Genomic DNA, 25,417 nt, shown 5'->3' with positions numbered 1-25,417 from the left:
AAACATTTGGTCGAAGACAACGAAGAAGATTGTCGCTTCCAATGTCGGAAGTGTGACAGAAAAGCATGTCTGGAAGTAGCGCAGCTGCACCCATTAAGAGTTCTCTATCTAAATTGCAGTCATTGAATGGACTGTTTGCAATTTATAAAAAGCAAGGGCCGACCTCGGCAGATGTTTTGAACAAACTCAAGGACACTTTACTCAAGGGTAACGCATAATAGGCTTTTTTTTATGATTCTTATTGGGGCGAACAAAAACGACCTGCTTCTCATAAACATGTCTTATGTTCAGAAGCCGGAGTGAGGAACCCGAACCCGCAGAAAAGGAAGAAACAGAGTCTGAAAATGGGTCACGGAGGAACGCTGGACAGTGCTGCCAGTGGAGTACTCGGTATGTTCACTATCCCCGTTTAACATCCCTTTGTCAAAGGCTAAAAAAAATAATAATAATACAAAATGAGGTGCAAAAAATAGGTAGACAGTAATGTCACTTCACTTGAATGAATCATACGGACAAATATCGTAAAGAACAAATATACATTCATGTCACTAATTTTACCGATGTGATACTACTGTCCCTGCACAATCAGCATTGTTTAGAATTGGTTTTAATTGTGTGCACTAATTAATTGTGTTTTAAGTCATGACATAATTCTGTGTGTCCTTTTAGTTGTTGGTGTTGGAAATGGCACAAAAATGCTCAGCACAATGTTGTCCGGTTCCAAGGTGAGCTGTTCTAAATGTGTACTCGGGATAATGACAGCCACAGGATATCAATGCATTAACTGAACGAGAGATTAATCATGGGGGAATTTATGGCAATACTATACCAGTTAATTATAGGGGGGGGGGTTGACATTGAGCGCTGACCTATTCAGTGGCTCAATAAATCTGAATAGAATCTAACATTTCAACGGAAGGTCAACAACAATCAGGAAACTGAATGCAAACATGATGAGATGTCCCTGTCAGTGCCATTTGAGTTACTCTGATCATATATTTCTGTATTTACCTTAATTACGGTACTTGTATGTGGAACCCATCCCCAAGATGAACTAAGCAAATGCCCTTTCTTTTAGAAATACGTTGCTGTAGCAGAGTTGGGTAAAGCAACCGACACGCTTGATGCGACTGGCAGCGTTACCGAAGAGAAAGCGTTCCGTAAGTGCAAGCGACGTCTATTCAAGTCGTCAGTAAATGTGCATATGTGTATGTTTCCGCTCATATATGGTCAAATGTTTGTTTTATTGTCTCTCTCTCTCTTCTTTTTTTTTTTTCACTTTATCCAGAACATATTACCAAATTGGATGTAGAGGAGAAGCTGAACAGTTTTGTTGGCGATATCATGCAAGTGCCACCACTGTAAGGCTTAATGTTATTGTGATGTATCTAATTGCAGAAAATGTATTGTATGATCAAAATAGTTTCATGCATAATTGTTGACCCTCTTCTGTTGTGGCATCACAAAAATGGAACAAAAACAAAACGCGTGTAAAGTTCATTCAAGCTCTTTAATTATGAGCTGTAAATCTGCTTAGTGTGATTTTATAAACTTTTGGGATAACTGCCAGTTTGTACTCCAAATTAACTGTCTGACCCATCCACAATGTATTGTCATGAATATCGAAAACATTCAAATAATTGATGCCCCTAAACTCATTCAAGCCCAAAAACATGTAAAAAAGTTTTAATATTTTATCATTCACTCCCAAAAACGTGTTTACACTTTTTTTTTTTCCATGCTAGAGCTTCATATCAGCTTCTTACATAGAGGTGGCTTAAAGCAATCGTAGTTATTAAAAACACAGCCAGCAGGTGGCAGCAGAGCATAAGAAATCAGCCAGGGCCATGTGAATATTAATACTTTTTTTTTTTTTTTTTTTCCTGCTGAAAGAAGAGACTAATCTTTCTTTTTGTAGGTTCCATGTTTTTATTGCAATCTTCTGTGGGGCCTTGCAAAACCTGTTCAAAGGGGGTTTCTTTAATGAAAATGGCTCTGAGTCAATGAGTTAAAAAAAAAAGAAGAGTTTGTCATGTCTGTGTTTAGTGTTTAAATGATCCAAACTACCTTCATATGAGGCTTAGCAATAATATTTGATAGCATACTAGCCTGATAACATGCTAACACAAAGTGACGCGACGCCACAAATGGGCAAACAAATTTGTGCACTCGGACTTAACACCACAAGGCCATGAAGGCAATAAAGTTAACTTCACACATTAGTACTTAATAATAAAACATAATAAATGTTAGGGAATATAAATTAATTGTAGGGGGAAAGTAGCATAGTGGCTGCATTTTGAGGTGCATTCAAGCACTGCAACTCGACTGTATTAAACATAACAATAACACCAAGATTCCACCAGATGGTGCTAGATTAATACTTTTAGTTTGGTCTGGGTAGTAACAAAAAAAACGGATTTTTTTTTTTTAACTTAATTACGTGTAATTGATTCTTGTTTTAATCCTTATGATTTTTTTTTTTTCAGTTACTCTGCGCTGAAAAAAGATGGCCAGCGAATGTCTGTCCTTGTGAAGCAAGGTCATAAGGTCGAGGCCAAACCCGCCAGATCGGTCACCGTGTACAACTTGACCCTGCAAGAGTTCAAACCGCCCTTCTTCACTTTGGGTTTGTGTTCCTTCACGATGTCCATTTACTGTTAAGGGAGCGTCAAAGGATGAAGGAAGTCCTTTTTGTTTGTTTTTCATTTGCAGATATTGAATGTGGCGGTGGATTTTATGTGAGGAGCTTGGTGGATGACTTGGGAAAAGGTTGGATGAATGGAAAAAAAAAAAAAAACAACCTCCGGTCAAATCCCAAATCTTGTTCAACTGATGTGTATTTGTGTGCCGCAGCACTGTCGTCGCGTGCTCACGTCAAGGAGCTGGTCCGTACCAAGCAAGGTCAGTTCACTTTGGAGCAACACGCCTTGCGCGAGGAACACTGGACGCTGGAACACATCCTCAAATCACTCCAACCGTGTCCGGATTCAAACGAGAGTCTGGATCGGGTGGCGGCGGCAGCAGAAGGTGGAACATGAAACGATCTGAACCAGATCTGGTGACTTTCAGATAGTCAATTTTATTAGGATTCTTTTCCAGGAGATTATCACTTTTTTTTTTTTTTTTTTTAGTTTATGTAAATTCTTACTTGCAAGCATTGTAGATTTCTATATGGTTTATTTTTTTTACTTGTATTATGTGATGCTGCACACATCTGTGGGTCAGCAGGACATTAACGTGTTGCATAAATACGACAATGAATTACGATAACGTTCTTTTTTTTTATTTAGTCATTCTAATACTGTTTAAAGTGAGTGGAGCCACTCTGGTTCCAGGGTAAGAATTTATTTATTTTGCTATTTCTCTACCCACAGTTTACTAATTTGTTCCCGTAGTTGTGGCACATCAATAAGAAACGAAGAACACTCGATTACGTAGATACAAATTTGATTTCTTTGGAAATTGGGGTAGCGTGGAGTTTGAAACGGGTGAGAAACTCCATGACAGTTTGATTTTGTGGAAGTGAGAGCAGGTAGAAATCAGTGTTTTGTTTTGGGTTTTTTTGTTTTGTTTTTTACTGTAGGCAACGAGGAAACCAGCTTCTTCACCAATGTGAAAATACTGCCATCTTAAGGCCAGAAAATGCAATTGCAGTTACAGATTAGTAAACTGTGGGTACTGATTAGAAAAAAAAAAAAAAAAAAAAAGTAATTCATGGTACCAAAGGGGCGCCATAGTTTCCTGGTAGAAATAATTGCAATAATTATACAATCATCATACTTTTCCAAATTATTAGACATTTTTGTTCATTTTTCTATATGCAATTAACCCTATAAACGCACCTTCAATTTGATATTTCAAGGCTTAAACGTTATTTTCTTGGCAGATCTGCCTCACAAAGTTGCTTTTTTTTTTTTGCTGATATATTACCATCCACCCTCATAGATTTTACTTTTTAAAGACGCTCCACAGATTCTCAATATCGGATTCAGGTCACGGGATGATGTTGGCCACACTGTGAGTTCATTGTTCAAACTGATGAACTTTATCGTTTTTATGAAAATAGTCTCTCATTTTGAATTTGATGCCTGCGACATGTGCCCAAAAAGCAAGAAAAACTGGGAAATTTTACGTATCCAAAATAGGCTCGCTTGTTCACTAACTTTATGGCCGTTCCAAAACTTTTGGTTATACTATTGTCAATATGAGTTGCAATTGTCCACGTTCTTCATTTGATGACGTCACCGGAGCGATTTGTCAGTGAAGTGCGAACATTTATGGCGCCAGCTGTCACCGAGTTGCTGTTGCTGCTGCTGCAATTGAAAAGTTCTCCATCGTTTTGGGCAGCAGTCTTGACGCCAAGCGGGATCAATGAAGCCATAATTATTGTCCCAGTCCAAATATTAGCCGTTGGGGTGTTTTTCTTTCATGTCTTCGAGGCCGGTTTCGTCCGTGTTTGCTCTCGGGAGTCCTCGTTATCTAAATTGCAGCATGTTGGGAAAGTTGGCTGGCAGCGTTTTCAAACCACTCGTCACAAAATCGAAGCATCCAATTGGATAAGTGAGCCCGTTTTGTGAGCGTTCTCGTTTCCACTCGGGAACGTGACGACGTCATGCTCCGTCAATTGACACGTGATAATGAGAAGACGTCAATAATCGCGCGACGGGATTCAGGATGGGGAAGATAAGCGCCCACCTGCAACTCATTGTCACTTGATTGCGACTATCTTTAATTCAACATTCTAATCCTGAGTGAATCACTCGCCGTATAACATTTGCACCGTTTACAATGTAGATTGGAGACTCGGAGCTCTAATACTCAGTTTAAGATAAAGAACGTTAGTCAAAGAACAGTTTAACATTGCAAATACGTTGTTTTTACGGGTGAAAAACAAGTGCAAATATAAACAACTGCGCAACTTGTAGATTTTACTGGTATTTAATGAACAACAAACAATACACGAATGTTAATTGTACTAATATAGTACAGTAAATGCTTCTTTTTATTTTTATTTTTTTTACTACAGGGATTCAATGGACAAGAAGCAAAATCTGCATGTTAGTTTTACAGAACAAAGCGGAAATCTTCATGTATTTATTTAATTAGCGCTTTTCATTGAGACTCGTTGGCCGACTGATGACGCAACATCTGGAGATTCACTATTTATCATGCTCGAGATGCTTCGATGCGGTCGCAATGTGACCTGAGATCGAACCAACAACCAACCACAGTTTTGTAAGACGACCGCAGAACCTGCATGACGACAGACGGCTCTTCTCAACTTATCAGTAAAGGACTGTCATACTGTATTATTATTGTTTTTTCCTTTTCTTTTACAGAATAATTCTGGTAACCTCAGCTGCCTTTTTTTTTTTTTTTTTTTTTCGTAAAAACTTTTTATATAGTGCACTGATAAATTAATAAATAGGACTAAAAGACCAACAATTTTAAATGAACAATAATACATTTAATTTACCCTTTATATTAACATGGTTTTATAAAGATTCAAATTCACTGTTGATTCTATACAGATATTTGTTTAGGCCTGCAGCCATCACTGCAAGCCTTTTTGTATATTTATTTACACGCGAAAATGAAATTTCTATATTTGACACCTGCGCAATTATTGTAGAATATCGTTGAAATCGCTGCATTAACTTTTTTTTTGAAAATTGCAATAATCATTAGGCTATACAGGCCGACATGATGTCTAACAACAAGAAACAAAAACCTCAACTTGTTTGCTCATTGGCTGCAATCAAGCGACGTCCTGTATTGAAGAAGCATCTCAAAATTCGATGTGACACCGGTTTGAGGCTTGCATTTCAACTTCATTTCAAATACTAAATAACATGGTTCCATCACCAAAGAGGTAAAAACACTTTAAGATTTATTATAAGTTTCCTAATGGCAACAGTCAAATTTTAATCAGGTGCACTTATGTGTGCCTACATTTATTTATGATGCTAATAAAAAAATAAAAAAAGTCTCAAGTCAAATCCTACATGCGAATTAACTGTAATAGGCCTGATGAGCACTGTGAATTAGGCTGCTAAACACATAAATTCATTTCCTCAGTCAATCTATTTGATTTTCGACAACAGGATTTTATCGCTTTTTTTTATTTATTTTTATTTTTTTATACTATATATTCTAGGATTACAGCCCCGGTTTCTGAACGAAGATAGAGTAAATGTCCCCAAAAAAAAAATGTTCCTAAACTATCAGATTTGAGCGTCTTTGTTTTTGGTGAGTAGCAATTTATCTTTTTTTGTCAACTGTCATCTGATCACCGAGCGTGTCGATTGGAGGAGCCAATCAGAAACGTTCGCCGTCCACCTGGAGGAAGTGACGCGTCCATTTAGCTCCTCCCTTCTGCGCCTGCAGCCCGATAACAGTCCAACAGTTGGATCGGGACCTCCTGATATACGAACACTGAAAATCCTTTTTGACTTCACGGACACAGCAAAAAAAAAAGAAAAAACAAAGTTGTTGTGCTTTAATAAAAAGCTCGCCAAAAAATTTTGCTTTTTTTTTTTTCCTTCCCCCAAACAGATTGCGGGAAAGAATTCAGGACAACATGATGAGCGTCCCCCTTTACGCGCCGACTTCCATCCAGCAAGCTCACCCGACTCCCTTCTACATTGAAGACATTTTAGGGAGGACTGAAAACACCGCCGGCGACTCTTCGCCGTCTTCTTCCTCCGCCGCTTCTTCGTGCTCCTCCACTCCGATCATCCCCACGCCGACTTTGCCATCGCCCAACTCTTCCTTTACGAACTTCATCTCGCCGTACCGGACGCCGATTTACGAACCGACGCCGATGCATCCGGCGGCGCTGTCCCACCACCACCACCACCACCACCACCAGCAGCAGCACCAGCAAGCTTTCGCCGCCGCCACGTACGCTTCGGCCGGGACTTTCGCGGGCTCCGTGTTCCCCTTCCACCCTCAGCAGCACCATCGAGCGTTGGGAGAGTTCGCACAAAGCCTCCTCAGATGCGACCATCTCGGTGAGTGACAGCGAAACGGATTTGAACAAGAATTGTGTCGTGAATACCAATTTGGCGCCTTTATAGTTATTCATATATTTATTTAGTTTTGCTGACAGTTCCTGAAATCTTGACATCTTCGTAAAATGTTTGCCATGTAAGAGAGTATAACGTCATCTTTATTTTCCAAATATGTGAAACCGATTGTCCCGTTTCCGGTTGTTTGTTGCGCCACTTTACAATTTTTTTTTTTAGACTTTGTACATGCACACAACACGATCGCACGTACGATGTATTGCTTTCTTATTATTATTATTATTATTACAGTAGGCTCTAATAATTTTACCTTTACAACATCGTGTCGAATTTTCAGAACGCAGATAGGAAACAAATGAAAAGTTCTATCTGGCTGCCAACTCGTTTGAGTTGCATTTAAGCACTGTCGTACACTCGAACACTGTCCTGAATCGTTTTTTATTATTATTATTTTTTTGTAGCCTCGTTTTATTTATTGTGCACGGTTATGAACTTTGATTTGTTACTGACTCTCGTCTTCTTCAACAACGAACTCAGAGAAGCGTAACAAAAAAAAAAAACAAAAAAAAAGTATTCTTTATCGCACCCTTTCATTCAACGGCCTTAAATGCCACATGACTTTTCAGCCGAGAACAGTTGTGACATTAAAAAAAAAAAAACATTCTGTAGGTACAAGTAAATTATCTCTTTCTAAAATTGTGTCCAAAATTGGCCTGCTGTACTATTAAAATGATTACTTCCGGATAAAAAAAAAAAAAAAGTCTAAGATTTTGTGCCAATGACTTTTGTAACCACCCTTGTAACGTTGTTGCGGGGCCAACAAGACTGTTTTTGCATCAGAGCATCACGCTTGGTCATGCATGCATCTCAACTGGGTGTTGTGCACTTGAAGAAAGCACATAAGCATGAAATGCTCTGAAAGTCAACAACACGAATGGAGCCGAAATGAGGGTCCCATGGGCGTGTCTAGTCCATTTTTTATTTTTTCTAATTTCAATCCGTTCACCCCTAGAAACTTAAGGGAGTTGGATTTTTTTTTTTTTTGATTTTTTTATTTTTTTTTAAACAAGCTGGAGAAGTGTTAACTCACTGACTTGAATCATAATGTAACCAAAAAATTACAGCTTGGAGGACGGCTGCATGTCGACGAGCAAAACTGCTGGTGGGAGTTGATGAAAACATGTTGTGATTTTTATCAAGACGAAGTTCATTCATTTCAACACATAGTTGTGATTATAGTTTGAACAATTTTCAGCAGTGAAAAGTTAATATTTTGTCCAGAATGAATTTGATAACCTCATTGTTTTTTTTTTTGTTCATGTACAATAAACACCTTTAAAAAGTAATTTTTCGACTTGCTGTCGACTGATGATGACATCACACGTGCTGAGGAAGTAGATAACGACCAATCATGGCTCAGTTTACTGACCACACCCAGAAAACAGGTGAGCCATGATTGGTGGTTTTACCTACTTCCTCAGCACGGGTGATGTCATCATCAGTCGACACAAAAAAATAGGACAAAATCACCACCACACGTTAAGAAAAGCCCAGATGTGTACATTGAGAAGTAGTTTGTTTGTTTAAATCCTGTATTTAAAAGGTGCATTTTTTTTTTGAGTGAAACCGGCAGACTGCGCTTTTCAATTTAGTCTGTTCACCCATTTTGAAGATAGATAATAAAAACGAGTGGCCGAATTGCACATGTTTATATAAGCAAGAGTCGGGCCATATAAGCCAAAAAATGCCAGAGCCGATTTTTTTTTATTTTATTTTTTTTGTGGATGGGTCTATGATGTGGTAACCTTGACTGTTTTCCTGCTCTTCTATTGTTCACAAAGATCAGAGCAGCAAGTGACTAAAACATATGTGCCCCCCCTCCTAAATCACTTATTTTGTATGGAAACCGTCAAGTTTTCATGGCGGCCATGTTGGTTGTATCGATAGAATTGTTTAATGGCCTTCTAGTGTGTCTGATACTACAGGCGATAAAAGTTATTTTCAAAGTGGAGCGTGACAAGCGGGTCATGTGACTTTTGGTGTCGTGCTGAATGAGCTCCTTTTTTTGGGGGGGGGGTTGCTGTTGCTGTTGCGGAAGCCGCGAGCAGCTTGTCGATCGGAGTAAATCTGGTCGGAGAAGCTGTTGAATGTTTTCCCGTCTCGCTCCGGCCAGCCGCTTCCTCGGCAGCCCGCTGCACGCTGCTGATTATTTTATCGACATCCTCAATCCAGACAAATTGAGGAAACACTCGGCCTCCGATAGCCCGGGATCCGTTTTTCACATATTGTTGCACTTCCTCCGCTCGGCCATGCGAGGATGTGGCTGACTTGCTTTATGATTGCAAACCGGGCAACACCTATTGCGAAAAAAATAAAAAAATATATTTTGTTTCAAAATATTTTGTCCGCGGTGGTAAATTTAGGTTAGACGAAATCACGGTTTATTTGTGAAATCAATTCTAATACATTTCTGTATCGACTTCGTTTGTTTCAATGCAAAAAAAAAAAAGATTGTTTTATATCAGGGGTGTCCAAACTTTTTCATTTGAGGGCCACATAAATGTTATGAAGGGAAATTGTGTTTAGTCCTAAAAATGTTACAAATAATTAATTTGTGCTTTTTCATATATAAACCAATTTATTTGAATATGGTTATTATAGTTTTGGAATTTTTCATTTTAATTAGTTTTTATTCGTTTTCAGGGTGGTTCTGTTAGTTATTATTAGTTTAGTTCTTTAAAAAAATGCTTAGTTTTAGTTCAGTTTGTTAGTTTCAGTATTAGCATTAGTTTTTTTTATTTTTTTTTATGTCGATTACTTGTGCGCAATATAAAAAAAAAACACCATAGTAGCGACGTCATCTTTTGGTGCTTTTCTATTGGCTGCTGCTAGATGACGTCACTTCCATGTGACATGCTTTCAAACGTCATTATTCCGCTACGTATGTATGAATGAGGGATTAAAAAAAACAAAAAACGTCATTATTCCGCTTTATATCAAAATAAATCTATTAAAAATCAAATTTCAAATCATCCCCAAAGGCTCATGCATTAAATCAATTACCAAAGATTAAAACGAAGGACATTTGTTATAATTATAGTTAGTTTTGTATACATAAATTGTATAAGTTTGGACACCCCTGTTTTATATTATTATGATTTGAAGTTATCTTTTTGCTTGGCCATCAAAATCTTCGCCCTGCTTATTGGTTTCAACCAAGACCGAGAAAAAACACAAAAAAAAAAAAAAAAACCCACAACACTTTCGCCAAGTGCACTTTGATTGTGTAAATGAGAAGAGGACGACATGCGCATGCGCATGCGTGCGTGTCTGTCGCCCATAATCACGCCACAGAGCAGGAAACACATGAAGCGGATATTTGGCCATAGTTGAGTCTCTGTCACGACCTTCCCGAAAAAGAAAACGTGTGCAACAACTATTTTGTTGTTGCTTCCTCACTATTTACCTGACGGGAAACCAGACTTCGAGTCACACTCCATTGAATCATGTCGTTTGCAGATATATGAATACAGTATATATTTTTTTCAGGTTGAGCAGTTCGTCCTTATTTAGAAATAGCAGGAAAACACCAAGAAAAAAAAAAATCATTTAACAGCCCAGTGATGATAATAATAGTAATAATAATACGTTTTTTTTTTGTTTTTTTTTGTGGAACCTGATACCTATTGTGTGCTTTGTTATTTCCTGGAAAAATAAATAAATAAATAAATAAATAAATAATGATATTATGATAGTAATTGATATAATAAAAAAAAAAAAACATGCATATCTGAACAACGTGGTCAACTTCAATGCAGATATTTTGCATATTTCACTCTATACTGCAACATTAAAATTAAATTAAAATGTGTGTTTTTTAATCACCTATTATTATTATTATTATTATTATTATTCATTGTTAATTATTTAGCATACGGAAATAGGCCTACAAATTCAATTAACTTCATTGCAGATATATTGCATATTTCACTCTACTGCAACATTAAAATTAAATTAAAATGTTTTTTTTAAATCACCAGTTATTATTATTATTATTATTAATCATCATTGTTAATTATTTAGCATACGGAAATAGGTCTTACAATATCAATGAACCCAAATTGGCAGCATGCAGGTGATGGCCACAATTTTGAGACCTTAATTATTGTTTTCACTTATGAACCTTTTTTTTTTTTTCCAATATGTTGTGTCAAATCATGTCACTTAACGACACAATTCATTAGTCATATTAAATCGCAACTTTCATTCAATAGAACGAATTAGAGCGATAAGCGGGAATTGTATGCAGATTGTTTGGCTACTATACGGAAAAATATATATAAAATTAATAATACATGAACGATAACGTTAAGTGACCAAATCGATCGCTCATGAAAAAAAAATACATAATAATCAAAATATTTTACGGAAATGTGCACGCTAAACGGTGACTTGCAGGCAAATTGTAAAACTGTTGTTATAATAAATCAAAAAATCAATCCATGTGCCTTCTTGTAAATTAGGGAAACCTTTGCTGTGGACTCCCTTCATCCAGCGGCCCTTCCATAAGCGGAAAGGCGGCCAGGTCCGCTTCTCCAACGACCAAACCGTCGAACTGGAGAAGAAGTTCGAGACCCAGAAGTACCTTTCACCTCCGGAGAGGAAAAGGCTGGCCAAGATGTTGCAGCTCAGCGAGCGGCAGGTGAGGAGAAGAAAAAAAACAAAACAAAAAAAGTTCACGCAACTTTATTTATCTAAATGTGTTTGCGATTATTAACTGTTTTTTTCTCCCCATTTTCAGGTTAAAACCTGGTTCCAAAATCGACGAGCAAAGTGGCGGAGACTCAAACAGGTTAGAAATTATCTGCCTTAAAAAAAATCAAATAAAAAATACAGCGAAACTATTAATTGAATGTTTCAATGGTGTCAGGAAAATTCGCAAGGAGGCATGAAGCCGGAGGATGACGTCAGCAGTGCGGTTGGGAGGAGCGACAAGGCAGACGGGACCTCGGAGCTGACGTCATCACGGACCGTGGCGGATTCCCGCGCGGTCGAAGCGGGCCTGCGTCGCGGTGTGCGATCCGTGTCGCCGCCGCGACAGGCCTTCGCCGAACCGGAATGGAGCCTGTCGGACGATTCAGACCTGGACGTCGAGGACGAGGACGAGTTCGCGGCGACCCACCAGCGCTGAGGGTGACGACACGTAATGGACTCGTGGAAAAATACTGGGGGGGGAAAAAAAAAAAAATCAGCTTTCTGATTGTGAGAAAAATGAAAATTCATTACAACTGACAACTTACAAATTCCAACAAAAAAAAATGTAACGATAAGAAGAAAAAAAAAAAGGGCCAGTACGGTCTCAACTTCATGTTACACGCGCATGCGCACATGTGTACATGCAACAGCGCCTTTTGTTTGTGAAATGATATTGTTTATACTGTAAATTAGATTAGGATTGTTTTTGTATGTCATTTTTAAATGGAGATTTAATGAAATAATCGACGGCAGGAACAAGCTCAAGATGTCGAATAAAACTATTCAAATGTGACATTTTGGGGTGATTAATTTGTGGATAAAAAAAAAAAAAAAAAGACATTAGAATAACAACAGGCTGCTTTCAGTACACTGCAAATAATATATTAATAGCCTAAAACAAGTTTTCAAGGAGCTAACAATGAAAAAAACAAATGAAAAAAAAAATCTGTACTTGAACTACACAACAAAGGATGTAACGATACCCAAACATCACGATACGATATTATCACGATATTGTGCACCGGGCTCAAACTTACTTATATTGTGCACGCACGAACAAATAATGATACAAATAAAAATGAGCATTTATCCTCCACCCATTTTCTGAACAATTGCATGTAAATGTTGCCTATACAATTTTCTAATTCGCTGAAGTCATAATTATACACAGTTAAAATTAGGGATGTTCGATACCACTTTTTTTCAGACCGATACCAACTGCCGATACCAGTAGTACATTTTGACAAATTAAAAAAAATGACTAAAAGATATTTTTAAACAAATATATTTCCTTTAATTTTGAAAAAAAAAAAAAAACAGCACAGTCACTGTTCAATAGTCTTAACGCTCAAAATAAAACACAAAAATGCTCTTTTTAGTTTAAGATTGACAATTTTGAAGTATTTCCAAACCGGTGAAGTTTTGGTGAAAGACTGCTGCAAGCTAGCGCCACTTACAGGCAAGGAGGACTCACTTCGCGTCTTCCCCCTCTGCCGTCGCTCGCTTGTACTCGTCTGCGTCACGAGTACTCGAGTACTTGAAAAAAGGCTCGTATCGGCCCGATACCGATACCTGGTATCGGTACTCGCCCATCCCTAGTTAAAATACAGGTTAGTACATATACATTCATTTCCAACCAGGAAGTAATCTGCTAAAGAATAGACTGATGGAGAATAAAAATATGACTAATGTTGTTATTGACTTTTACACAGTTGTGCAGTTTGAGTAAAGGACACAAGTTGGAAACAGAAAATTTTACCGGTGAATCCTATTTGTATGAAATCAAAAACCCTCACTGATGAGCAACGTGGATGGTCGTCCCATCACCAACATCCGACTTGAAATATCTTATCATGGAGAGCTCATGCAAACACTGTGGGACGGATTTTTTGTCAGTGAGAAGATTAGGTTAATAATTTAGTGAACTCTCGGAACAGCGGGGACAGATAGGAGGGCGACTGATTGATCATACAATATTTGCTCATATTTTTCAACGGGCGATTATAGTTGTTGAAGAAACGTCAGTGAGATCAAAGTGTATGTTGATCATCGGACGGTGGACGCCTTGTGGAGAAATCGGAAGCTATTTGGGACGGCGCGTGCGTAGTTTGAAGGTCATAATTGCATTTACACAATTCATTTGTCTCGGTTCAACGGCCTCACAGAAGTTTGACTCGTCCAAAAGCAACAGTTATGCTCATTGTATTGTGTAATGCTTCACAAATTTCTCAGGGTAAAGTCAACAAATGGAGGGTGAGCACACACAGTTGACAGTCAAATGTTCGATAGATAGCCGGCGCGCACGCGCACGCGCACGCGCACACGAGCATTCACAGAACATTTGGGGATGGTGTGGCAATGTGTGTTTTGATTGACTTGCAATTGAACAACTTTATTTATTTTTTTTGTTAACTAAAACTAACGAAAACACTAAAAGTAAAATTCGAAAAAAAGAATTTTAAATAACGAAATCAAATAAAAACAAAAATGCCTTTTGAAACACGAAAACTAACCGAAACTACATTTTATGTTTACAAAACGAACTCTAATTGTCAAGCCAAACTTGTCAGTTGACGAAGGCCAGCTGGGAAAAAAAAAAAAAAAAAAAAAAAAAAAAAAAAAGACTACAAAAATGGCAGACAAACCACCTCGACCTGGAAGCATTGCTTGACCTTCCAAAAGGAAACACCTGTCAGTCACAGGTGCCACGGATTGAAATCAAGGCAGCAGCAAAAGACGGTCGCTTGCCTTCTGGTCTTGGACTCTCATTCTTGCATACAATTGCTCCACAAACACCGCAGAGGCAGCCGGTAAGACTGCGACGAGAGACATTTTGATTCAGCAAATTGTTTGTTCGATGAGCTCTTGTTACCCTTGATAAGATGTGGTGGGATTGTTTGGGGAGGGAGGGAGAGAGAGAGAGAGAGAGAGAGAGAGAGAGAAGCAAAAAAAATAAAAAATGCCGGAAATCGTCAGAAACTTGAATCTGTTTGCTTGTGGTGTAAACGAAAAGAGTGAACTATCTTGACGGTAACATTTATCTTTGGTCACGCACTTGACACTATGGTGTAACTGCACATGCGCAGTTGTTTTCTGTTTGGCTCTCGAGTGTTCAGTGAAAGTTGATCGTCCAGCAGGTATGATTTCGTTCGGTTAAAGAACACATTTGCAACCCGCCTTTACCCAGTTTCCTGAAACAATAATAAGAACAACATATTAGGGTTGACTTTCAATAGTACAACACGCTCTGATGAGATTCACAAGTGTCAAAAACTCTGCCATTTTCTAAGAAATGTCAACAAGATGATTATTAACCAAAGTCAGCACATCAAATTAGGGATCAAGATGCCTGCCTCACAATTTTGAATACAGTTCTTGAATATGTTGACGTCTCATTACTTATGGAAACTTTCCATCTTTTAAAACAGATACAACAATCAGAGGTCATCTGATACTGGGTACTTCATCTGACTAGGGCTATATTTAAACAGTCTGAGGTTTTATCAATATTCTGACCAGGGATCAGTTACTTTGTATTACCTCCTATAAGAGTGGAGAAAAAAAACAAACAAACAAACCCTCCTCTGACTGCAAGACAGTATTGGCACAACCCTGCGACAAGCTCCAAGCTGTCTGCGTGTATTGGAGAACACAAGTTAATGTGTGTTTCTATTTAAACGACTGAGGAATGTGTTGATTGTTGACCTTGGCCAAATGAAAGCCATTATCTCCCCCACATCCACCGAGCTGATAAATTAATGAGTGAAAACGCTGTTTACGTCGATAATAGTGTCGCCACCAGCCGCAGAGTTGAGGGTGGGGGAGGTGGCGGGTGGGCGGGCACAGGCGGAAACGCCGAGACGGGCAAGCGAAGAGACAAATAACAGCGGCATGTTGACGAGAAGACGGCAGACCTGTGTGTTTTAGAGCTTTCCCTCCTCTAGCATGCAGAATGCTACAGAAACCTCATCATTCCATTCGGGTGTGTTGGAGCAGGGAAACAGACTTTGAGACGTATGACACACCAATAGGTTGCCAGCCGTAATTAGGAGGTCAGCAAAAATCACTTGCAATAAATGATTGTGTAATACCAAAACAAAGTTTAGCCTGCCCCTGTGCACATTTAGACGGCACTTCATGCCAGATTTGCATTGGCAATGAAAATGCAGACCATCGAGCACGCTTCAAGCAGGAACTTCCTGTTGACCACAGCTCATTTACGCAAATACTCCAAAATAGAAACTAAAATGTTTGGAGATGGTCAAAGTAAGAAGGGAGGGCATCAAAAAACTCATGAAAAAACCTCAAACTAAAATTCAAAAAACAATATTGTTACCGGAATAAAAAAGAAACGAAAATGCTTTTTAACTCATTGACTGCCATTGATGGAAAAAAGACGTCAAATAATGAATTTTTGCTGGGCTGGCAGTGAATGTGTTAAACACAATGTGCCAATATATTTTGTGATTATATTGCAGCCTCCTTTTTTCATTTTTTTTTTAAGGCAATGTTGCTTAAAAATCCATCAATTTTGGTTACATCTCATCTTAAGTCATTGACTGCCATTGACGGAAAAAGACGTCAAATAATGCATTTTTGCTGGGCTGGCAGTGAATGTGTTAAAAAACGAAAACCAACTGAAACTGCATTTTATGTTTACAAAACAAACTATAATTACAGCAAACGTGTCCTTCGTTTTAGTCTTTGGTAATGAATTTAATGCATAAAAGCCTTTGGGGTTGATTTTAAATGTGATCTTTAGTAGATTTATTTTGATATCAACCGGAATAATGACGTTTGAAAATATGTTAAACAGAAGTGATGTCATCTAGCAGCAGCCAATAGAAAAGCACCAAAAGATGACGTTGCCCACATGTTTTTTTTAAATATTGCGCACAAGTAATACACATTTAAAAAAACAAAACAAAAACAACCTAATACTGAAACTAACAAACAAAACAAAAACTAAGCATTTTTTTCGAAGAACTAAACTAATAAAAACTACCAGAACCAGCCTAAAAACTCAAAGTTGGTTAGGGCAGTCTGAGATGATTATTCATGTCCACGGCAGAGGAACGACACGTTAAATTGGTCGTGAGCTGATTTGCGTCCAAAGTGTGCAAACACGTCTCAGAGGCTGGCACGCTTGCCAAAGCGCCTTTCCGACGACTTGTAATGATGACAAATGAGCGTTCCATGTGACTCGCACGCTGTCATTAACCCGTCATTATTGCTGGGCCGTGTCATTGTGTGTAATTTGAGCTAAAAATTACAAATATAATGGAGTTGTATATTTGCAATTCACGGTTGACTGACCCCTTTGTTTCCTCATTTCAGGATGATAGCAACGATGATCTTGGTTGTACCTGTTCAGTTAATTTCATAATCTGATTGTATTTCAGATGGTTCCCTCTAGCTAGCTAGCTAGCTAGCCAAGCTCTATCTATCTTAGTGATGTCAAAGTATTAACTCATTAATTCATCAAAAAAATAGTGCATTTATCATGTATTAATGTAGATTAATCACACTATTAATTTTGACCACAGATCTTTAGCAGCTAAAAAGGATCCGCTGTCAAGCTAGCTAAAGTTTAGCTTGACGGCGGATGGTTACGCTAAAGTTAGCACAGCTTTGTGTTTGCCGAATAAACATTACATACAGTAAAGTAAAGCATTTAATAAATGTTTTGGGTATGACGTTTTCATGTCAAACTATTGGCGGTCATCTGTTTCCTCATTTTAAAATTCTGCAAGTAACAAATATGGCAGGCAAAAATGTTGATTTAAAAAAAAAAAAAAAAAAAAAAAGCCTTTTTAATTAAGTCATTATTCAAAATTCTAAGATGTAGTTAATCTGATTAAAAAAATGTAATCATTTGACAGCTCTAATATATATATTTACATGTTTTATAACAATATAATTGTTAATGTATATGTTCTGAACACCCACACACGCGTCTACTGTAAATACTTCCTTGTCATAAAAAAAAAAAAAAAAAAGGCTCAAAGAAAGTAAACGCACAGCTGGGAGAAATCTGTTTATCTCCATCACCCACCGCTTCCTTCTTTTGAATTCTGGATGAAACATGAACTTTTGTTATGGTATTAAGTTGCAGATGCATAAATTCTTAAAACCAATCAAGCAGCAGTTCAGCACAATTCTTAAGGAAATTCATATAACAGAGAATTTAAAAGGAAAATGCAGAGTTGAGTGACACTTTTCCAAAAACATGCTCTTTGAATAGTTTTTTTTGTTTGTTTATATTGTTTCTTAATCAGATAAAGAGTTCCACATTTAGATTGTTGTTTTGTTTTAATGGATCTTATTGGGAAACACATTTTTGAAATGATATTTTGGGTTTAAATTGAAAGTCAAAGCGTATCACGGGAAAGATGGTGTTTGACATCAACTTCCCTCTCATGTCACAAAACCCACTTGGATTTTTTTTTTTTTTCTCTGATGGATGTTTTTTTTTTTTTTTTTTTTTTTTTTTCTGCTTGATTAAAATCTCTTGTTATCATTAAAAGATAACACCGAACAAAAGCCCCATTAACATCACTTGAGAGAGCATTGACTCGCTTCCTGGATCATTGACCTTTGCTTAACCTACTATGCAACTGTGGAGGAAAAAAAAACAACAAAAAAAACGATGCCCAAAAGCAATAGTAAAATCTGGTGCAGCAACATTATACGCGAGGTCATTTCAAATAATGGAAAGCCAACGTAAGAGGGCTCGGTGGAGGAAACTCATTCCTGCGGCAGCTAAGGAGATGTCACTCACTGACTCACGGATGCAATCATGTATGCTATTTACTTTTCAATTAGGCCATATCCAAATGGAAGATGGGGAGGTTTTAAAAGTATTCACATGGTAGTTAACGGAGTACAGGATTTTCTGCCTCACCTTGCAATTTAGTTAAAAGTCCCATTTGCACAATTAGCTGTTCAAACAACATCCTCTGGCAGAGCACACATAATCATAATAAATCTTATGGGCTGATGTTGCAAATATCTCGCTAAATAAAAAGGTGGTATAGGGGCACAAGACTTTATACCAGGGGTGTCCAAACTTTTTTTTTTCCCTCTGAGGGCCACATACAGAAACTAAAAATCTGCAAGGGCCACTTTGATTTTTTATTTTTTTTTAAAGTCATTTATTAACACATTCATTGCCAGACCAGCAAAAAAAAAATAAAAATCATTTGACGTCTTTTTCCGTCAATGGCAGTGAATGAGTTAAGATACGCCCCTCCACTGAGGAGCAGCTGAATCCCAACTTGACATTCTGAACCACAACAAGAACAATCGGTAGTAAATTGACCACACTTAAGAACCATTAATTTAATGTGATGCTTTCACAAATTGGACCTTGACACTAAGCAACAAGTGGATGAAACTAGTTTTATTTCTGAAACTGAAAATTATTAGCTGCAAATTTGTGTCTTTGCATAGCTAGAATTTTTTTTTTTTTTTTTTTGCTAAATTGTTCACTCGCAATATAAATTATCACTACCTGAAAATATTGGAGTGTGCTCTTGCATTGTTTTTATTGCGTTTTGCTACGTCACCGGGAATGTAGCGTAAGCTATTAGCAATCTGCTGCTAGTTACTTTATGACATGCCTGTGCCGTTACCTTCATCACCACGCCATTGATTTTTTTTTTTTTTTTTTTTTACTGCTTGTGGACACATTAGAGCGCTTGTAAAAGTGCATCAGTTCACGGCAAAGTGTCGGACAGATTGCAAGTGTTTACGTATGTGTTCAGTGATATTCTGGAGCAACGTGAGATGCTTTCGCGATGCAGCTCTTTGCGTGACCCGCCGAAGTGATCGGCTCAAGTTGATTAACTTTTCACTCAAGCATACACGTTTAACTGCAAGTGTGCATTTGTCCAGGAAATAATGTGAGAAAAGCAACTCATTAAGTATAAACGTTATCAAATTGTATTTATATAGCATCTTTCAGACATTCAAATGCAACTCAAAGTGCTGAACAATTAAAACATCCATAATACAATAAAAAGAAAAAGCAACCCCCCCCCCCCCCCCCCCGCCCCCCCCATATCCCCACAGACACACGCAAACCACAACATGGTGGGGCACAGAAGAACCCTGTGAGGAAAGGCACCCAGGAGGACTTCATCCACACTAAGTTGAGCAAATTAACAAAATTATTTATTTACAGCAAAAATTAAGCTCACCGGCAAAAGTTCAACAAAAAGAGCTTGCAATGGCAAGAGCAAATTTAAATAAATAAAAAAAAACAAATACACAGAACCGAAAACACATTTGAGCCAATCCAGAAGGACAATGAGACAAAGTACAAGAGAAATCTTGAGGAACTTACAAGAAAAAACAAGACGGGAAGGCGAGGTCGAGGAGTCGTGGATGTCTTGGGCTGACGCATGAGCAAGTGAATAAGTCCGACAAAAGACAGGCCTCTTAACACATTCACTGCCAGCCCAGCAAAAATGCATTATTTGACGTCTTTTTCCGTCAATGGCAGTCAATGAGTTAAGATGAGATGTAACCAAAATTGACGGATTTTTAAGCAAAATTTGCCTTAAAAAAGGAAAAAAGGATGCTGCAATAATCACAAAATATTTCGGCACATTGTGTTTAACACATTCACTGCCAGCCCAGCAAAAATGCATTATTTGACGTCTTTTTCCGTCAATGACAGTCAATGAGTTAAATATATAAGACATAATTGCTGATGAGCAGCAGCTCTGCAGTCTCATGGGCGCCACCGGAGGTCAGGCTCAAACTGGAATTGCAACAACAACTGAGAGCAGGCATGGAACATAACACAACTAAGTCATTTTTTCCCCCCCAGATTTTTCAGGAAACACAAAAAAATGAACCATTTGCATCATGAGGAGATAATTTAGGCACAAAAAAAAAATACGACAATTGTCTTATTGTTGGCTGTACCTTTTGTTGATACGTCAGTGTAAGTGCATTGTTTTGTCATCTTCGTGTCAATAAAAGTTAACCACATTTTGTGAATTTCACATGTTGCCTGTGAATTGAAGAAATGGCAAATGATGTCATCAAACATTTTTGGATTTATGACAAACGCCTCTCTTACAACCCGAAACAATCTTGATGAGTCGCCGTTTTTTTTTTTTTTTACTTTGCCAGACTTCACATTCCAGCTGGATGTCTGATTAGTTCTTGAAGACGCTGACCTCTTATTGTTTTTGGGGGCTTTGGCCTAACTCTTGCTACCACTCCACATCCTGCCAACGAACTTATCCTGTTTTCCTTCTTTTGTTGTCTGACTTTGATTGTTTCTCTCATCCCAAATAGAGAGTCATCTTGACCCGTGCAGAACAATGACTGGACTCACTTGATGATCGTTCAAGAGTGTTGAGATAACCACGCGGAATCTGGCGACATCTTGACAACAAAATATTAACGCGCCGAATAGTGTACACTGGAGAAAATTATTCTCAAAATGTAACTGACAATATGACATGACACCTTAACTCATTCACTCGCCGCCATTTTCACATTTCACAATCCCGTTCGCTCCCGGCTGTTTTACTGGATTTTGACTGATTTTGCAAGGCCCACAGAATATTGTGTTCAATTGGTATAAAAGCATGGAACCTATCAAAAGAAAGATTAAAGTCTCTTCTTTCATCAGGAAAAAAAAAATGTTTCTATCTGTTACCGTTTTGCAGCAATTAGCATTAGAAGAGCGCTAAGTTTCATCAGTTTTCACAAATCTATTTAAAATTGTTTTTTTCTAGATGGCCCTGATTGATCTCCTTTGTTCTGCTGCCACCTGCTGGCCGTTTGTGTAATAACTACCATTTCTGCAACCGTTCTTTGCAGTTGAGAGGCTGCATCAAAGCCTTCTGTATGCTTTAGCATAAAAAAAAACAAAAAAAAAAAAAAAACGTATAAATACGTCTTTGGGACACTTAAAACATAAAAAAACGTGTTTACACGTTATTGGGAGCAAATGAGTTAATCTTTTGGTTGTACGCAAATTCAGCCCACTGACATTCTAATTGGCTCTAATCTGAGTCGACTCACATTCATAAATAAGTGATTAAAAAAAAAAATGGAAAGAATTTTGAGAAACCTAAATGATCACTTGACATTATGACACCAATGTGCAGATATTATGCCGGGTTCCGTGGATCATGTTCCTCAACATCCACGTTTCCACAGTGGCCTTTATCGTATTAATGTGAAGTTCCAGGAAACGATTGCTGCACTGATGTTTCCAGTCACAATGCAACAGGCCAGAACAATGTAGTGTTAATTTGTTTGGTTTCCGGCAAAGGACTGTGAAAACAGCGATGGCCGACAGGAAAGGCCATTAATAGATGAAGGAATGTTGATCGTGAGCAAAAAAATAAAAATAAAATAATAAAGTGGGATGTGGGAAGGAGTAAATGTATGGAGTTGGGCACAAACGTGACGAGATGCAGACCTGCGTTCCTCAACTTTCTTTTTTTTTTGCCATCTGTTTTTTTTTTTTTTTACATTAAATATATTGTTTTTGTAGTGTAGTGTATTTGGTTAAATTGAATATGATTTGCAAATCCTTGTATTCTGTTTTTATTTACGTTTAATACAACATAAACTTTGATTTTGTAACGCATGGGACAGCGCAGCTGGACAGCAAAAATAAATACATAATAATAATAATAATAAAAAGAAAAAGAAAAGTGATCACTGGAGCTTATTTGCCGGTTAAATGGACTGAATTCATTAGCACTGGCGAAACTGTAGCTGAGCTAGCTTGAAGTTTAGCCTTGATCAGTTTATGTTTTGCTAAATTCCTCAAAGAAAACACAATCAAATATTTCATACATGTCTGTGAGGAAAATACATTCCACGTAATCAATTTGATTTCTAAATCGTTCTCCGTTAGTTATTTATATTGGCAAGGTTGACTTCGCGTTCACTCAAGTTAAGTTTTGCCGTCAGGATGAGAATCGGAGACGGCTAAAGCTAGTTGGGCATATGAACGTTAACATTCCTACTGCTTCTTTCGTCTGAGCCTTCCCACTTAAAAGAGACAGGAGAAAGTCTGAGAGGTTTATGTCTGCACAGATAAGATCGCTTTACGCCTCTCTCCTTGTGTTGTGTTGTGTGTGAGTGTTCCTGTGTAACAGGTGCATGCGTCTGGAAAGACACTTAAATACCCAAGCGCTTTTTTTTTTTTTTGTTTTTTTTTTTTTTTTTGTTCTGTGGGTCGAAAACTCTTTTCAGAGACGCTCATCGCAAAACATTTACAAGGGTAAGACCAATGTCCAACATTATTATCCAAGTTGCAGAATGGTTTTCAAATGGTATTCCCAGACCGAACGATTACATCTACAGAAAACAAGTGCAACGCCATTTTGGGGGGTTTGCAAGGTTTGGTGACGCTGCTTTGCTTCCCCAAGATGGAATCACATATTTCTAAAATCATGTATTGTCATGTGCTTCTGCATATATATATATACACAAAGTACTTAAATATTAACTAATGAAAGACGTGTTCTGTTCATGTATAGTGAGCGCATCTACACTACTGGCTTGTAGGCAGTGGACCACGTCTCTACTCAAGGGTGCCCTCTGCAGGCAAACAACAGGTAATGCAGCATCATAATCAATCGGTGAATTTTATACGTTGGATGATTTTTAATGGTTGAAGCGAATAGCTTGTATCATACAACTGATCGTATGATACAAATGATTTGTAATGTACTGTAAATATGATTTTTAAATGAATTAAGCTATTCGGGATGTTGGTCGCTCACTCAAGACTGTTTTAATAATAATAATTGTTGCCATGATGACCCCCGTTCTTCTGGGAAGAAACCCCCCTTTTGAGCAACGGACTTTCTTTAAGAGCAGGATGTCCTTCGGTGCTATTTGTTTGGAGTGTAACTTACAATAAAGGTCAGCAGCTGTATGGCAGAACCTGCGCTCGGTCAGGAGAGACAAAAGGAAGCAGGCAGGAAGCTGGCAGGCATGGAAAGGAAGAACACATGGTCACACGGGAGATCTCATGGGGTAATCTCCTTTTCCAAAACAACACGTGCACATAAAGTGCCGTGAAAAATATCTGCCCCCATCCTGATTTCAACCCCATTACCAGCCAGAAAAAAACCAAAACAAAGACAACCTATATAAACAGTTTTAAATCATGATTTTGTATATTAACAGTTAGTCCTCCCGAATAGGAGGTCATAAAAGAACCCACAACGAGTGTGTGGTGTGTGTGCGTGTGTGTCGACCCACTTCTTGTTTTTGGTGAAGTAATAAGGAAACTCATAGTCAGGGCTTTTGTAAAAGACACACCGTAGCCACACTTCCAATTGGCCAATCCATTTCAAGAAGAATAGAAGGAAATAGAAAGTGGTTGCGTAAGCTGGTCAGGGCCTCCCACTTCACAAATGGAACAGTTCCACAACAGCTATTCAACTCCAATATTTGTTTGTATTCACGCTTTTTATCTTCTAAGGTATACCCCCCCCCCCCCCTTTTTTTTCTTCTAATTTTGATTCCCTTGATTACACTTACTGTACACATTATATTGCACACTTTATTTTAATGCTGAAATTCAGGCTATTTCAAATGAAATGTGGATTTTGTCTTCACAAATCTACTTTAATTACGTTCTCTTTTTTTTAATATACAGGTTTAAAATAAATTATTATTATAAAAAAAAAAAAAAAAAAAAGTAAGATGAGAAATACATTTTTTTACTTGTGAATTTTTACTCAAGTCAAAGTTCAGTGAATCACAAGGTTTCCTTTTCCGGTTCGTCATTTTCTGCTGACTTTGGCAGGTGACCTAAAGTTCACACATTCAAACTCGCGCACGCTTCCCGTGCTGCTGACATTTAGTAGTCACACTGTAAGAGAGTTTGAATGAAGAAATGGACAGTAAAAGGCTCCATGCTCCTTTACCCGACCCCCCTAGTCAAAGAGGAGACGATAACGAAGAGGAGGTAAAAGTTTTTGGGAACATTTTTACAGAACTGGAATCTGTGGATCTCCCACTGGGGACTACATTAAGGTATCGTGCACAGCAACAGTTAAACATTTTAATGAGAAAGGTTAAAAATAAAAATTTTGAACGTTGACAGCCATTACTTATGTAACTGATATGCAAACACGAATATACAGTAATGCAACAGACCGTATTTTGTGCATTTACAGTAACATTCTAAATCTTTATTTCCTTTGGTAAGCATATAAAATATACACGTGAAAGATATGAATGAAAAGAAAACAAAACTCATTCATGAGGATCTGAGCCAACACATGGGCAGATTTGTGGAAAATATGGAAAATACATACACACAAATATCAGGGAAAGGTGCACAATAAAGTTTACTTGTGTAATTTGTTATCATTGTAAATGGATAACATTATGGACAATACAGTACTATGTAGCCCAGAAGTCACCAAATTTTTGGTTACTGTTTAATGCTAAGGACTACTACCATTTTGATAAACATTTGTGGCATTAACAAATGCTCAAATTATCTTTAATTATATGTTTGTGATAATGTCACGATAATTAACAATTTAGAAATATCTATACCAACATACACAATTTCTCTACATTTCCGCAAGTATTAACATTTCAACTGATGACCATTTCAATATTCC

The 25,417-nt window shown here is 37.7% G+C and overlaps 2 protein-coding genes across 3 annotated transcripts; both read left to right on the top strand.

Moving 5' to 3' along the window:
- The first annotated feature begins 11 nt into the window (after nt 1-11).
- trub1 (TruB pseudouridine (psi) synthase family member 1) lies at nt 12-6,700 on the top strand. 2 transcript variants are annotated; one of them, XM_077501690.1, is made up of 9 exons: nt 12-207; nt 292-390; nt 670-725; nt 1,079-1,160; nt 1,289-1,361; nt 2,490-2,629; nt 2,716-2,772; nt 2,857-3,030; nt 6,559-6,700. In XM_077501690.1, the coding sequence occupies exons 1-9, from the start codon at nt 66-68 to the stop codon at nt 6,585-6,587; spliced, it is 852 nt and encodes a 283-aa protein (XP_077357816.1). In that variant the 5' UTR covers nt 12-65; the 3' UTR covers nt 6,588-6,700. The 2 variants fall into 2 exon arrangements, with proteins under 2 accessions (XP_077357816.1, XP_077357815.1); XM_077501689.1 differs by lacking the exon at nt 6,559-6,700 and adding an exon at nt 5,030-5,156.
- hhex (hematopoietically expressed homeobox) lies at nt 6,584-12,581 on the top strand. The gene is made up of 4 exons (XM_077501688.1): nt 6,584-7,016; nt 11,555-11,733; nt 11,833-11,883; nt 11,962-12,581. The coding sequence occupies exons 1-4, from the start codon at nt 6,584-6,586 to the stop codon at nt 12,220-12,222; spliced, it is 924 nt and encodes a 307-aa protein (XP_077357814.1). The 3' UTR covers nt 12,223-12,581.
- Nucleotides 12,582-25,417: the final 12,836 nt, after the last annotated feature.

This window comes from Festucalex cinctus, chromosome 17 (assembly GCF_051991245.1).
Source record: "Festucalex cinctus isolate MCC-2025b chromosome 17, RoL_Fcin_1.0, whole genome shotgun sequence".
Classification (NCBI taxonomy): domain Eukaryota; kingdom Metazoa; phylum Chordata; class Actinopteri; order Syngnathiformes; family Syngnathidae; genus Festucalex; species Festucalex cinctus.
The sequence above is the reverse complement of the archived record's forward strand: the minus strand, read 5'-3'. Positions and strand labels throughout refer to the sequence as shown.